Genomic DNA, 15,682 nt, shown 5'->3' on the forward strand with positions numbered 1-15,682 from the left:
GAAGGGGACACAGTGTGAAGCTGTGGCAGGGCAGGTCTAGGCTGGATGTTGTTAGGAAGTTGTTGTCAGAGAGAGTGATTGGCATTGGAATGGGCTGCCCAGGGAGGTGGTGGAGTGGCTGTGCCTGGAGGTGTTGAAGCCAAGCCTGGCTGGGGCACTTAGTGCCATGGTCTGGTTGGTTGGGCAGGGCTGGGTGCTAGGTTGGTCTGGCTGAGCTTGGAGCTCTCTTCCAACCTGCTTGATTCCATGATTCTACAGATGGCTTTTTGAGAGCATTCTGAGCACAGCTTTGGCTAGAGGATCCAGTGCTACTTACTTGGTTTGATTTTGAGCCAGTCTGCCACCTCTATCCTGTGGTCTTCATACTTGGTGCCTGAATAGGCGAACAGGTAGCGGCTGATTTCTGCTCGGCCTCGCAGGTTGAAGTAAGTCAGCTTGTACTGTGGCATGCTGGAACTCTGCAAGAGAAGGCAGCATGTTGCTTTAGGTAGAAGTAACAGCTCCTTTTCACACAAGCAGACCAGATGCTTGGTATCTAAACATGTACTGAGGCAATGCCAAGGTCATTATATGAAGCTCTGCAATCACTGCATTACAATCACAGAAGGGGACTTGAGCATCACGCCTATGGAGAGAGCCTGAGAGCCCTGGGGCTGTTTAGTCTGGAGAAGAGAAGGCTGAGAGGGGATCTGAGCAATGTCCCTCAACATCTGAGGGGTAGGTGTCAAGTGGAGGGGGCCAAGCTCTTTGTGGTGCAGTTAGGCAAGGAGCAATGGATACAAACTGGAACAGAGAAGGTTTTGGCTCAACATGAGGAGAAACTTCTTTAGAGTGAGGGTGATGGAGCCCTGGAGCAGGCTGCCCAGAGAGGTTGTGGAGTCTCCTTCTCTGGAGACTTTGCCAAGCCCAGCTGGATGAATTTACTGGAGAGAAAGACTTAGAATCATAGAATCAACCAGGTTGGAAGAGACCTCCAAGATCATCCAGTCCAACCTAGCACCCAGCCCTAACCAATCAACTAGACCATGGCACAAAGTGCCTCACCCAGTCTTTAAAGTATCTTACAATGGAATACTTCAATTAGTATGTTGAGCTTGAGATCAAGGTGGGAAGAGGTAAGGTCTGGTCTTAACAAGACCATCCCTTTGCAGGTGACACTGATTTAATATTCTGTATTGTTCATTTAAGCATAGACACCAAGAAGCAAATTGAACTGTCTAAAACTATGGGGATCTGATTTGACAAGCATAGAAAAGAATCACTTTGGTTGGAAAAGGCCCTCAAGATCATCAAGTCCAACCATTATTTAACTCTCCCAGGGTTGGTGCTTAGCCATGGTCCCCTTGAAACCACATCAGGGCATCCCATGAAGGGGTTGCAGCCACCTCCTTGGAGAGCCTGTGTGGAGCAGCCTGGGTGATCCTGCCTTGGCAGGGAGGTTGGACTGGCTCATAGAATCAGTCAGGGGCTGGAAGGGACCCCCAAAGCTTATCCAGTCCAACCCCCCTGCCAGAGCAGCATCACCTAGAACAGATCACACAGCAACACATCCAGCTGGGCCAAAGCTCCGGAAGTCTTTCTGACTGTGGTGTATTTTGGTCTGCCTAGCAAGCAGTGGAAACTATTGTTTGAGATGTCTCCAGCCAAGGCAAACAAATTTCTAATGCATGCACCCTAGAGAAGAATCAAATATTTGGAGTGCTGAGGCACGTTTAAGCTGGTGGTTTTCTTTTGCCCATCTGGAAGGAAAAAAATAACCCCAAGCCTAGGCAGGAGTTTACCCAAAAACATTTGGCATTTCCAAGGCCTCCCTTAGCTTTCTTGTAAGCATGTTTTAGTAAATGTTTGTGGGGGGGGTTAGTTTTTATTTGGGTTCAGTGCTAAATGTCAGGGGGGAGTGCTTCCTGAACAAGTCCACGTAGGTATTTGAAGGAAAGAAATGGTTTGCCTTCGGAATGGCTTTTGACAAACACACAAAGGAAGATGTTGGGTGTCCTCCTTCTCCTCCCTTTGCCCCATTCTCCCTTTGTGTGTTGTAAAGGAATAGAACAGGAGGAACAAAAGCGTTTTAAAAGCTCCCAAAGTGATTAAAGGGTTGAAAAAACAACACGTGGACGGGGAAAAGTTTGAGTTTGTGTTCTTGGTTTTATAGGAGGAGACAGAGGAATCTTTGCTGTGAGTTGTCTTTCCTTTCTTCCTTTAAGGTGTAGTCGTGGCTTAGAGCCACCAAGATGCTGGGAGGGCTGCAGCAGCTCTGCTATGAGGAATCCTTGCTTTAAGTTATCTTTGCTTTCTTCTTTTAAGGTGTAATTGTGGCTTAGAGTCACCAAGATGCTGGGAGGGCTGCAGCAGCTCTGCTGTGAGGAATCTTTGCTTTAAGTTATCTTTCCTTTCTTCTTTTAAGGTGTAAATTGTGGCTTAGCACTACCAAGGTGCTCAGAGGGCTGCAGCAGCTCTGCTATGAGGCATCTTTGCTTTAAGTTATCTTTCCTTTCTTCTTTTAAGGTTTAATTGTGGCTTAGAGTCACCAAGATGCTCAGAAGGCTGCAGCAGCTCTGCTCTGAGGACAGGCTGAGAGAGTTGGGGCTCTGCAGCCTGCAGAAGAGAAGGCTTTGAGGAGACCTTGGAGTGGCCTTCCAGTATCTGAAGGGGGCTACAGTTTGAGTTTGTGTTCTTGGTTTTATAGAAGGAGACAGAGGAATTTTGCCTGAAATTATCTTTCCTTTCTTCTTTTAAGGTTTAATCGTAGCCTTGAACCACCAAGATGCTGGGAGGGCTGCAGCAGCTCTGCTATGAGGAATCTTTGCTTTAAGTTATCTTTCCTTTCTTCTTTTAAGGTTTAATCATGGCTTAGAGCCACCATGATGCTCAGAAGGCTGCAGCAGCTCTGCTATGAGGACAGGCTGAGAGAGTTGGGGCTCTGCAGCCTGCAGAAGAGAAGGCTTTGAGGAGACCTTGGAGTGGCCTTCCAGTGTCTGAAGTGGGCTGCAGGAGGGCTGGCCAGGGACTATTGACAAGGGCTTGTAATGACAGGACAAGGGGTAATGGATTTAAAGCGGCAGAGGGGAGATTGAAACTGGATGTTAAGAAGTTGTTTGCAGTGAGGGTGGTGAGACACTGGCACAGGTTGCCCAGGGAGGTTGTGGATGAGAGAATCACTGAATGTGATTAAAGATCCTCAAGTGTTGGGTTCAGTTCTGGGCCACTCAATACAAGAGAGACACTGAGGTTCTGGAACATATCCAGAGAAGGACAATGAGACTGGAGAAGGGCCTGGAGCACCTGGGCTATGAGGAAGGGTTGAGAGATCTGGGGGTGTGCAGCCTGCAGAAGAGGAAGCTGAGAGCAGAGCTCATTGCTCTCTACCACTCCCTGAAGGGAGGTTGGAGTGAGGAGGGAGCAGCCTCTGCTCCTTGGTGGCAAGGCACAGGAGCAGAGGAAATGGTTCCAAGCTGCCCCAGGGCAGGTTCAGGCTGGATGCTAGGAAATATTTCTTGCCAGAGAGGGTTCTCAGCCACTGGAATGTTCTGCCCAGGGCAGTGCTGGAATCCTCATCCCTGGAGGTGTTTAAACACCCTGTGGAGCTGGGGCTTAGGGACATGGGCTAGATATTAGGAGCAAGTTCCTGCCAGAGAGAGTGATTGGCATTGGAATGGGCTGCCCAGGGAGGTGGTGGAGTCGCCATGGGTGGAGGTGTTGAAGCCAAGCCTGGCTGGGGCACTTAGTGCCATGGTCTGGTTGCTTGGCCAGGACTGGGTGCTAGGTTGGCCTGTCTGAACTTGGAGCTCTCTTCCAACCTGATTGATTCTATGATTCTATGGTTTGGTGTTGACCCTGCAGTGCTGGGCTGAAAGTTGGACTGGATGAGCTTGAAGGTGTCTTCCAACAGGATGCTTCCTGTGACTCTGTGGTAGCTCAAGCTGCTGGTGCCACTGTCCTCACTTGAATTGCAACTAGACTGAGATGTGTGAGGGAGCTCTGCTGCTTTCCCCAGCAGCTTAGGGCTGTGCCTGTGTGCTTGGGGCCAGTGACTGACCACTGGCAGAGCAGGCTGGAGCTTGGGCACTCCTGGAGGAAAGGCAGTGCTGGTTGAAGGGCGTGAGAAAGGTGATAAAGTACCTCTGAGGACTGGTGAGTGATGGTTGAGTCATGGGACACCTCTGTTTATTTTTGACAGGATTAAGCTATTATTTCCCTTTGGAGTATTTGAGTTGCTGGAGCAACTCTTGAAGTGTAGAGTCTTTAGTCTCTTTTATGCTTGCACCTTGCAAGGTGCAGCTGATCAAGTCAGTTGCTGCAGGAATACCTTAATCTTTTTTGTTTCCCCCTAAGATGAAACCTTCTTTGTTCTAAAGACTCTGTTTGTCTTTTGTCTAAATTCAAAGCTGAAATTACAGACAGAAACAGTGATACATCACTTTGGAGAGGAAAGAGTTTGATGGTGAGAAACCTGCCTATGCCAGCAAGAACCAGGCTCAGGGTGGCTGTTGGTCTGATCCCCTTCTGACTCCTTGCTTGTGAGGAAGGTTGGCAGCTCAGCCTGGCAAAGGCACTGGCTTGTTCCAAGCAAGTGTGCAGATGGCACCAAACTGTGTGGCACAGTTGTCTTGCTAGAGGGCAGGGATCCATCCAGAGGGACCTGGACAGGCTGCAGAGGTGTGCCCAGGCAAAGCTCATGGCATTCAACAAGGCCAAATGTAAGGTCCTGCACCTGGGTGGGCACAATCCTGAGCACAACTCCAGGCTGGGTGGGGAATGACTGAGAGCAGCCTGTAGCCAGGTGGGGTTGGGCTCTTGTGCCAGGCAAGCAGCAACAGAAGAAGGGGACACAGCCTCCAGTTGTGGCAGGGCAGGTCTAGGCTGGATGTTAGGAGGAAGTTGTTGGCAGAGAGAGTGATTGGCATTGGAATGGGCTGCCCAGGGAGGTGGTGGAGTCACTGTGCCTGGAGGTGTTGAAGCTAAGCCTGGCTGGGGCACTTAGTGCCATGGTCTGGTTGCTTGGCCAGGGCTGGGTGCTAGGTTGGCCTGGCTGAGCTTGGAGCTCTCTTCCAACCTGCTTGGTTCTATGAAGGATTGCAGCTGAATGGAAGACTGCACTGGAAGATTTTCACAGCAGTCAGTGTCCAGGCAGAGAAGAAAGATTAAGGTCATTGTCATTCCTGCCAGCTCTCCCTCTGACATAGACTCTCCTTTCCTGCTCTAGCTCAAGACACAGAAAACAGACATTTTAATTTGATCCCTCCTTTTTTTCTATACCAGATAACAATCTGGATCTCAAAGAGGAAAGTGAAAAAAAAAACCCACCTGCCCACAATTCTCTGTTTCATCCACAAATCACCTGAAGTAAAATGTTTCTGCAATTTGATCTAGGGTTGAGTTGTGAAATAGCACATCCTAAATCTCATGGCTGTGGCCTGATTTACTGCCTTGCACAGTGATAAACTTTAGATGTAGCTTAAAATCATAGAATCAACCAAGTTTTTGCCTTTGTTACACCTCTATCCCCTCTTGCCCTGAGCTAACAGAGAAGGGCCATGAAGATGGTCAAAGGAGCTGCTCTGCTATGAAGATAGGCTGTAAGAGTTGGGGCTCTGCAGCCTGCAGAAGAGAAGGTTTTGAGACCTTGGAGTGGCCTTCCAGTATCTGAAGGGGACTACAGGAAGGCTGGGGAGGGACTCTGCTATGAAGATAGGCTGTAAGAGTTGGGGCTCTGCAGCCTGGAGAAGAGAAGGTTTTGAGACCTTGGAGCGGCCTTCCAGTATCTGAAGGGGACTACAGTTTGAGTTTGTGGTCTTGGTTTTATAGGAGGAGACAGAGGAATCTTTGCTTTAAGTTATCTTTCCTTTCTCTTTTTAAGGTTTACTCATGGCTTAGAGCCACCAAGATGCTGGGAGGGCTGCAGCAGTTCTGCTATGAGGGATCTTTGCTTTAAGTTATCTTTCTTTTCTTTAAGGTATCTTTCTTTTCTTCTTTTAAGGTTTAATCATGTCCTAGAGGCACCAAGATGCTGGGAGGGCTGCTGCAGCTCTGCTATGAGGACAGGCTGAGAGAGTTTGGGTTCTGCAGCCTGGAGAAGAGAAGGCTTCCAGGAGACTTTGGAGTGGCCTTGCAGTGTCTGAAGGGGACTACAGGAGGGCTGGGAGGGACTATTGACAAAGTCTGGTAATGACAGGAGGAGAAGGAATAGGTTTGAACTGGCAGAGGGGAGGTTCAAACTGGATGTTAGGAAGAAGTTGTTTGCAGTGAGGGTGGTGAGACACTGGCACAGGTTGCCCAGGGAGGTTGTGGAGCACAGAAGCACCCAATGGGATCAAAGGAGCTGCTCTGCTATGAGGACAGGATGAGAGAGTTGAGGTCGGTTGATCTGGAAAGAAGAAGGCTCCAAGGAAACCTTATTGTGGCCTTCTGGTATCTGAAGTGGGCTACAAGAAAGCTGGGAAGGGACTTTTTAGGCTGTCAGGTAGTGACAGGTCTGGATCTAAGGGTCCAGGTAGTGATAAGTCTGGGTAGGATCCAAGCTAGGGGAGGAGAGATTCAGCTTGGATGTTAGGAAGAAGTTGTTCACCGTGGGGGTGGTGAGACACTGGCACAGGTTGCCCAGGGAGGTGGTGTAAGCCTCATCCCTGGAGGTCTTTAAGGTCAGGCTGGCTGTGGCTCTGAGCAAGCTGATCTAGTGGGAGCTGCCCCAGCCCATGGTAGGGGAGTTAGAACTGCATGATCCTTGAGGTCCCCTCCAGTCCTGACAAGTCTAAGATTTCACTGTTAAATGGGTGAAAAATTGACCTGTTTGATGTTTGCAATGGGTCTTGATAAATCTTCCCCTGATGTGAATAAGCAGAGCTCTTAGTGACATGGGCTAACACTTGTTAATCCAACACTGGCCACTGTCAGTGGCAACTAGGCAGTGTAATTGATTGCCACTGAGGTTGTGTTCAAAGGCATTTCAAAAGGGAGAGCCATCTTCAGTTACTTCTGCTTTCTAACTGCTTGGAGGAAGGTTGTGTGTGAAAGACAGCAACCAGAAACCTTAAAGGACAGTAGGTCACAGAACCTTTGAGGTTGGAAGGGATCTCCAGAGCCCATCCAGTCCAACCTCCCTGCCAAAGGCAGGCTCACCCAGGGTAGTCCACACAGGAATGCAGCCAGGCAGGGTTTGAAAGTCTCCAGAGAAGGAGACTCCACAATCCCCCATGGCAGCCTGCTCCAGGGCTCCATCACCCTCACTCTAAAGAAGTTTCTCCTCCTGCTGAGCTGAAACCTTCTCTGCTCCAGTTTGTATCCATTGCTCCTTGGCTTATTGCTGTGCACCACCAAACAGAGCTTGGCCCCCTCCACTTGACACCCACCCCTCAGCTCTTGATAAACATTGCTCAGATCTCCTCTCAGCCTTCTCTTCTCCAGACTAACCAGCCCCAGGGCTCTCAGGCTCTCTCCTTAGGGGAGATGCTCAAGTCCCCCACTCATCCTTGTGGCTCTCTGTTGGCCTCTCTCCAGCAGATCCCTGTCTCTCTTAAATTGGGCAGCCCTGAAGTGGACAGATAGTCCAGAGATTGCAGTGTGTGAGTGGATGTCAGAGTTGGTGTGGTCCTAGGGATGGGGTCTGCATTGTGAGATGTTACAAAGTAATGCACTGAGTCTCCTGCAGCATCATCCCATGGGTCACAGTGGCTCAGTTCCAGTGTCAGCAACTCTGTGGTTTGATGTCACAGTAGAGAAGATTGGAAAAGTGCAGTTCTCATAACTTGTGCTGTAACACTGTGGCCTTCAAGGACCTGCTCTGATAGGGCTGTAAGAAGTGGTGGAACACTGAACAGGTTGCCCAGGGAGGTGGTTGAGGCTCTATCCCTGGAGATATTGAAGGTGAGGCTGGAGAGGGCTGTGGGCAACCTGATCTAGCTGAGGATGCCCCTGCAGACTGCAGAGGGAGTGTGTTGGACTGAGTGACCTTTGGATGTCCCTTCCACCCCAGGCCATTCTATGATTCTACTTTGAAAGGAGCAATGTGTCCCCCAGTCATCCTCGTGGCTCTCCCATGGACTCTCTCCAGCAGGTCCCTGAGGACCGAAACTGGACACAATATTCCAGGTGTGATCTCACTGGGGCAAAGCAAAGGGGGAGAAGAGCCTGCCTAGCCCTGCTGGCCACACATTTCTTCTGCTGGCCAATGGGATGAGATTGGACAAGGCTAAGTGCAGGGTTCTACACTTTGGCCACAACAACCCCAAGCAGCACTACAGGCTGGGGACAGAGTGGCTGAGAGCAGCCAGGTGGAGAGGGACCTGGGGGTGCTGGGAGAGAGGAGCTGAAGAGGAGGCAGCAGTGCCCAGTTGGGCAGCAGAGCCAAGGGCATCCTGGGCTGGCTGAGGAGCAGTGTGGGCAGCAGGACAAGGGAGGTTCTTGTGCCCCTGTGCTCAGCACTGCTCAGGCCACCCCTTGAGTGCTGTGTCCAGCTCTGGGCTCCTCAATTCAAGAGAGCTGTTGAGGTGCTGGAAGGTGTTTGGAGAAGGGCAGCAAGGCTGGGGAGGGGCCTGGAGCAGAGCCCTGTGAGGAGAGGCTGAGGGAGCTGGGGGTGTGCAGCCTGCAGCAGAGGAGGCTCAGGGCAGAGCTCATTGCTGCCTGCAGCTCCCTGAAGGGAGGCTGTAGCCAGGTGGGGTTGGGCTCTGCTGCCAGGCAAGCAGCAACAGAAGAAGGGGACACAGTGTGAAGTTGTGCCAGGGCAGGTCTAGGCTGGATGTTAGGAGGAAGTTGTTGTCAGAGAGAGTGATTGGCATTGGAATGGGCTGCCCAGGGAGGTGGTGGAGTTGCTGTGCCTGGAGGTGTTGAAGCCAAGCCTGGCTGGGGCACTTAGTGCCATGGTCTGGTTGCTTGGCCAGGGCTGGGTGCTAGGTTGGACTGGCTGAGCTTGGAACTCTCTTCCAACCTGCTTGATTCTATGATTCCATGATACTTGCTGCAGCCCAGGATGCCATTGGCTCTGTTGGCCACAAGGGCACATTGCTGACTCATGGTCAGTGGCACAGCAGGGGGCACAAACCCAGGAGGCTAAGAATTGTTTTGTGTGTGACCTTCAGCTGACGACTTGGAGAGCTTCAGCTTTATTGCTGCCCTGATAGGTTTTATTGTGTGTTTGGGCAAGCGTGGTCTGCAGCACGGAGCAATTCCCACTGTGTACACATGCTCAGGGAGAGGTGAGTTCTATTTTAGGAGTCAAGAAAACAAAGGGATAAACAGCAGTAAACTTGCTGGAAGACCTGCTTGTCTTGCTAGCTGCCTGTCTTGCTGGCTGTCTTGCTAGCTGCCTGTCTTGCTAGCTGCCTGTCTTGCTGGCTGCCTGTCTTGCTGCCTGTCTTGCTGCCTGTCTTGCTGCCTGTCTTGCTGCCTGTCTTGCTGCCTGTCTTGCTAGCTGCCTGTCTTGCTGCCTGTCTGGCTGTCTTGCTGGCTAGCTGCCTGTCTTGCTGCCTGTCTTGCTAGCTGCCTGTCTTGCTGCCTGTCTTGCTGCCTGTCTGGCTGTCTTGCTGCCTGTCTTGCTAGCTGCCTGTCTTGCTGCCTGTCTTGCTAGCTGCCTGTCTTGCTGGCTGTCTTGCTGGCTGGCTGTCCTTTCTGGCTGTCTTGCTGGCTGTTTGATAGCTGGCTGGCTGTCCTTTCTGGCTGTCTGGCTGTCTTGCTGGCTGGCTGTCCTTTCTGTCTGTCTTGCTGGCTGTCTTGCTAGCTGCATGTCTTTCTGGCTGTCTTGCTGGCTGTTTGATGGTTGGCTGTCTTGCTGCCTGTCTGTCCTTTCTGTCTGGCTGTCTTGTCTTGCTGGCTGTCTTTCTGTCTGTCTTGCTGGTTGGCTGTCTTTCTGGCTGTCTTGCTGTCTTGCTAGCTGGCTGTCCTTTCAGTCTGTCTGTCTTTCTGGTTGGCTGTCTTGCTGGCTATCTGTCTCTCTGGCTGTCTTGCTAGCTGGCTGTCTTTCTGTCTGTCTGTCTTGATGACTGTTTGATGGCTGGCTTTCTGTCTGGCTGTCTGTCTTTCTGGCTGTCTTGTTGTCTTGCTGGCTCTGCCTTGCTGGCTGTCTTGCTGTCTTGCTAGCTGTCTGGCTGGCTGTCTTTCTGTCTTGCTGGCTGGCTGTCTTGCTGGCTGTCTTGCTGGCTGTCTTGCTGGCTGTTTGATGGCTGGCTTTCTGTCTGTCTGTGCTTTCTGTCTGGCTGTCTGTCTTGCTGGCTGTCTTGCTGTCTTGCTAGCTGGCTGTCTTGCTGTCTTTCTGGCTGTCTTTCTGTCTTGCTGGCTGTCTTGCTGTCTTGCTAGCTGGCTGTCTTGCTGTCTTTCTGGCTGTCTTTCTGTCTTGCTGGCTGTCTTGCTGTCTTGCTGGCTGGTAGTCTTTCTGGCTGTCTTGCTAGCTGGCTGTCCTTTCTGTCTGTCTGTCTTTCTGGCTGGCTATCTTGCTGGCTGTCTTGCTGGCTGTCTCTCTGTCTTGCTAGCTGGTTGTCTTTCTGTCTGTCTAGCTGTCTTTCTGCCTGTCTTGCTGTCTGTCTGTCTTGCTGTCTGTCTGTCTTTGCTTCACAAAGGTTCTGAGTGTGGATGTACAGCTCTGAGAAGCATAGAAATCCTGTGTGGGGAGGGAGGAAAGAAACTTTACAGCTGTGGTTTGTTTGCTTGGGTAGTTTCGAGTGAGCAGAGAGTAAAGGATGGCTTTTAACAGAGGAAATGTGTGCAGGGGGGGATTATGCAAACAGACCAAGGATGGCAGTTAGAATGTAAAGGGAGGCAAAAGAATCCAATCCTAAACCACTCTTCATTTTGAAGTGTAAGACATCAATCAATAGGGGGAAACAAAAAACCAAAACCCCAAACCAACCAACCAAAGAAAGGACCAAAAGCAAACTAAACCCCCCCCCATCAACTCCATCCCCCCCTCCCAAAAAAAAAAACCCACCCCAGCCTGCAGATGCTGATAAGAAATAAACAGGAGAGAGTAGAGAGGAGTTTTCCTCTAGAAAATAAGTGTGGGAATTAGGACAAGGGAATGTTAATCCATTAGTAAAGCAGAAGACAGGAATCTGGAAAATGGACAGAGCACAAAACTGACCTGGAGGAATTGATTTGAGCCGCTTAATGTTTATCTAATTCCTCTGACATTAGCCTGGATTTGGCTTGGTTATGTAAGTGGATGTGTAGAACTCAGGCCTTGCCATCTAATAGAGCAACCAAAGAGTCAAAATGCACCCTAGGGCTCCTAGAAAATCCTTTCCTGTAGAGCTCAGGGGGGTCTTTGTAGGGTTTCTAAAGGTCAGGAAACCACCAAATGTTGCTGGACTAAAAGGAAAGCAAAAAAGGAGAGGTTCTGTGCTGCAAGTGGGAAGAGGAAGATCTGTTTTCAAGGTTCATTTTTAATCAATCTCACCCAGCATTTCTCAGTTTGCTCCCTGGAAAGAATTGTCATGTTCCAGCTTTTACTATTCTGGGACTTTGTTGAAATATACAGAAGCACAGAATCAGTCAGGGCTGGAAGGGACCACAAGGAGCAGCCAGTTCCAACCCCCCTGCCATGCCCAGGGACACCCTACCCTAGAGCAGGCTGCACACAGCCTCAGCCAGCCTGGCCTCAAACACCTCCAGCCATGGGGTCTCCACCACCTCCCTGGGCAACCCATTCCAGCCTCTCACCACTCTCATCACCAACAACTTCCTCCTCACCTCCACTCTGACTCTGCCCACCTCCAGCTTTGCTCCATTCCCCCCACTCCTGGCACTCCCTGACAGCCTCAAAAGTCCCTCCCCAGATTTTTTGTAGCCCCCTTCAAATCCTGGAAAGCCACAAGAAGGTCACCTGGGAGCCTCCTCTGCTCCAGACTCAGCAGCCCTAACTCTTTCAGGCTGTGCTCACAGCAGAGCTGCTGCAGCCCTCTCAGCATCCTCCTGGCCCTGCTCTGGACACTCTCCAGCATCTCCACAGCCCTCTTGTAATGAGGGCTCCAGAACTGGATGCAGTACTCCAGGTGGGGTCTCAGCAGAGCACAGCAGAGGGGCAGAATCCCGTCCCTGGCCCTGCTGGCCACACTTCTGCTGCTGCAGCCCAGGCTCTGCTTGGCTTTCTGGGCTGCAAGTGCACACTGCTGGCTCCTGTTGAGCTTCTCCTCCAGCAGCACCCCCAAGTCCCTCTCCTCAGGGCTGCTCTCCAGCCACTCTCTGCCCACCCTGGATTTGTGCTTGGCATTGCCCCAGCCTAAGTGCAGGGTTGAGAGAGACTGGAAGCCTTCAGTGTCTTTTGGCATGTTTAGTCTTGGTCAGTTTTAGCAGTGGAGCAGTTCCAGCTCAAAGTACCAGCTTGACTGGGGATCCTTTCACAGGAGGCTTTTTTTCTTGTCTTGAAGGCATGACTCAAGCCTTCCCAGAGAGGGAATAGGCTGCCTAGAGAGGTTGTGGGGTCTCCTTCTATGGAGCCTTTCAAGGCCTGTCTGGATGTGTTCCTCTGTGATCTGTGTTAGGGAGTATTGTCCTGCTCTGGCAGGGGGGTTGGACTGGATTATCTCCTTGGGTCCCTTCCAACCCCCAACATCCTGTGATCCTGTGACTCTCAGCCACATCTCTGCCAATGTCATGTGTTACAAGTGGTGTGTTAGCTTTCAGACTGTGGCACATGCACCCCAAAGCCCTTCCGTGCGGTCACGCAGGCAATTAGCAGCCCTAACAAATGCTTTCATAGGATCTGCTCTAGTTGAGCTGACTGCAGGGGAGGTTGGACTAGATGACCTTTGGAGGTCACTTCCAGCCAGACCATTCTGTCATTCTGTAATGGGACATTGCTCTGAAATGGCTTTTTTTTCCCCCCTACTTGCTGAAAAGGGCTGCAGAGTGCCAGGTGCTTGCCCACGCCTGCTGTGTGCTGCCCTTCTGGGCCAAGTGTCTGACCCATAGCTGATGGTGGCAGCAACTCCTCTAGAAAAGCAGTTGATAATCTCTGAGGTCTGACATTCCAGCAGCATGTGTGGTTCTGTGGACCCCTGAAGTGCTATGCCAGCAGCACTCCTTGGAGGCTCTATGAGTGAAACACTCTCAGCACTTGCTCTGCATGCATCAGAAGGTGTTTGTAGAGAAGGGGCACTTGGGTTTACACTTGCAGCTGCTGCCTAGAGCCCAAGAGTACCCCCTCACTGTGCCAGCAGCACTCCTCAGAGCCTCTGAGTGAAACACTTAGCACTTGCTCTGCATGCATCAGAAAGTGCATGTGGAGAAGGGGCACTTGGGTTGCACTTGCAGCTGCTGCCTAGAGCCCAAGGATACCCCCTCACTGTGCCAGCAGCACTCCTCAGAGGCTTTGCAAATGAAACACTCTCAGCACTTGCTCTGCATGCATCAGAAGGTGCATGTCAAGATGGGGTGCTTGGGTTACACTTGCAGCTGCTGCCTAGAGCCCAAGGGTACCCCCTCCCTATGCCAGCAGCACTCTTCAGAGGCTCTGAGTGAAACACTCAGCACTTGCTCTGCATGCATCAGAAGGTGCATGTCAAGATGGGGTGCTTGGGTTACACTTGCAGCTGCTGCCTAGAGCCCAAGGGTACCCCTCCCTGTGCCAGCAGCACTCAGAGGCTCTGCAAATGAAACGCTCTCAGCACTTGCTCTGCATGCATCAGGATTTGGCAAGAATTAGCCCCCACACAGCTGGTAGAGTAGTAGCCTTAGGGAGGGCAGAGTTGGGTTGGAAGATCTCTCAGGTCTGGTTGTCCAGCAGCATGTGTGGTGCTGCAGACCCCTGAAGTACAGCAGGCAGCTTGAAGATGCTCTGCAGTAGCAAAGAGAGTGCATGTAGAGAAGGGGCACTTGGATTACACTTGCAGCTGCTGCCTAGAGCCCAAGGGTACCCCCTCACTGTGCCAGCAGCACTCCTCAAAGGCTCTGAGTGAAACACTCTCAGCACTTGCTCTGCATGCATCAGAAGGTGCATGTCGAGATGGGGCACTTGGGTTACACTTGCAGCTGCTGCCTAGAGCCCAAGGGTACCCCTCCCTGTGCCAGCAACACTCTTCAGAGGCTCTGAGTGAAACACCCTCAGCACTTGGTCTGCATGCATCAGGATTTGGCAAGAGTTAACCCCCACACAGCTGGCAAAGCAGTAGCCTTAGGGAGGGCAGAGTTGGGTTGGAAGATCTCTCAGGTCTGATTGTCCAGCAGCATGTGTGGTGCTGCAGACCCCTGAAGTACAGCAGGCAGCTTGAAGATGCTCTGCAGTAGCAAAGAGAGTGCATGTAGAGAAGGGGCACTTGGGTTACACTTGCAGCTGCTGCCTAGAGCCCAAGGGTACCCCCTCACTGTGCCAGCAGCACTCCTCAGAGGCTCTGAGTGAAACACTCTCAGCACTTGCTCTGCATGTATCAGAAGGTGCATGTCGAGATGGGGCACTTGGGTTACACTTGCAGCTGCTGCCTAGAGCCCAAGGGTACCCCTCCCTGTGCCAGCAACACTCTTCAGAGGCTCTGAGTGAAACACCCTCAGCACTTGGTCTGCATGCATCAGGATTTGGCAAGAGTTGACCCCCACACAGCTGGCAAAGCAGTAGCCTTAGGGAGGGCAGAGTTGTGTTGGAAGATCTCTCAGGTCTGGTTGTCCAGCAGCATGTGTGGTTCTGCAGACCCCTGAAGTACAGCAGGCAGCTTGAAGATGCTCTGCAGTAGCAAAGAGAGTGCATGTAGAGAAGGGGCACTTGGGTTACACTTGCAGCTGCTGCCTAGAGCCCAAGGGTACCCCCTCACTGTGCCAGCAGCACTCCTCAGAGGCTCTGCAAATGAAACACTCTCAGCACTTGCTCTGCATGCATCAGAAAGTGCATGTCAAGATGGGGTGCTTGGGTTACACTTGCAGCTGCTGCCTAGAGCCCAAGGGTACCCCCACACTGTGCCAGCAGCACTCCTCAGAGGCTCTGAGTGAAACTCTCAGCACTTGCTCTGCATGTATCAGGATTTGGCAAGAGTTAACCCCCATGCAGCTGGCAAAGCAGTAGCCTTAGGGAGGGCAGAGTTGTGTTGGAAGAAGAAAGGGGAAAGAGAAGAGCCAGGCTGTGGCAGTAAGCAAAGCCAAAAAACACGACTCACACTGGTGCAGTGATTCGTGGTGCTCCCTTCCTCCGCGCACCGAAGTCCCTGCGAGTGCTGGCCTGGCTGAGAGAGGCTCCTATATGCTGCTTAGTTAATATGCAAACCACTCCCCGTGACAAGTATGCCATCAGGACCCTGCCCCCTCTCCCCCTCCGCACCACGAAGCAAACATATCGTTGCATCAGATAACAAGTAAGCGTTGGGAAGTGCTGTCCTCCCCCAGCAACCCAGAGCTGCTCCTGCTGGCGTTTCTCAGCGAGGAAGTTCCTGGTATTGTGCAGAAAAAGGGCGGTGATAATTAAGCACCAGAAGCTAGGGAGCTAAGTCAGATGATGCCTGGCTGGGTTTGGGCTTTACTGCAGCAAGCAGACCACTGGGATTGTTTAGCCTGCAGGAGAGGAGGCTCAGGGCAGAGCTCATTGCTGTCTGCAGCTCCCTGAAGGGAGGCTGTAGCCAGGTGGGGTTGGGCTCTTGTGCCAGGCAAGCAGCAAGAGAAGAAGGGGACGCAGTGTGAAGTTGTGTCAGGGGAGGTCTAGGCTGGATGTGAGGAGAAAATTGTTGTCAGAGAGAGTGATTGGCATTGGAATGGGCTGCCCAGGGAGGTGGTGGAGTTG

General features: G+C 51.6%; 1 protein-coding gene across 1 annotated transcript in view; it reads right to left on the bottom strand.

The window, feature by feature from the left end:
• The window catches only part of HPGDS (hematopoietic prostaglandin D synthase), a 38,183-nt gene extending 23,041 nt beyond the window's left edge, over positions 1 to 15,142 (bottom strand). The window contains exons 1-2 of the mRNA XM_064149361.1: positions 15,066 to 15,142; positions 317 to 458 (exon numbers count right to left, since the gene is read on the bottom strand). Of these exons, the coding sequence (XP_064005431.1) occupies positions 317 to 449 (133 nt within the window). The 5' untranslated portion in view covers positions 450 to 458; positions 15,066 to 15,142. The remainder of the gene's footprint in view (positions 1 to 316; positions 459 to 15,065) is intronic.
• Between the last annotated feature and the right edge of the window lie 540 nt (positions 15,143 to 15,682).

The sequence above is a fragment of the Pogoniulus pusillus genome, chromosome 9 (assembly GCF_015220805.1).
Source record: "Pogoniulus pusillus isolate bPogPus1 chromosome 9, bPogPus1.pri, whole genome shotgun sequence".
Classification (NCBI taxonomy): Eukaryota; Metazoa; Chordata; class Aves; order Piciformes; family Lybiidae; genus Pogoniulus; species Pogoniulus pusillus.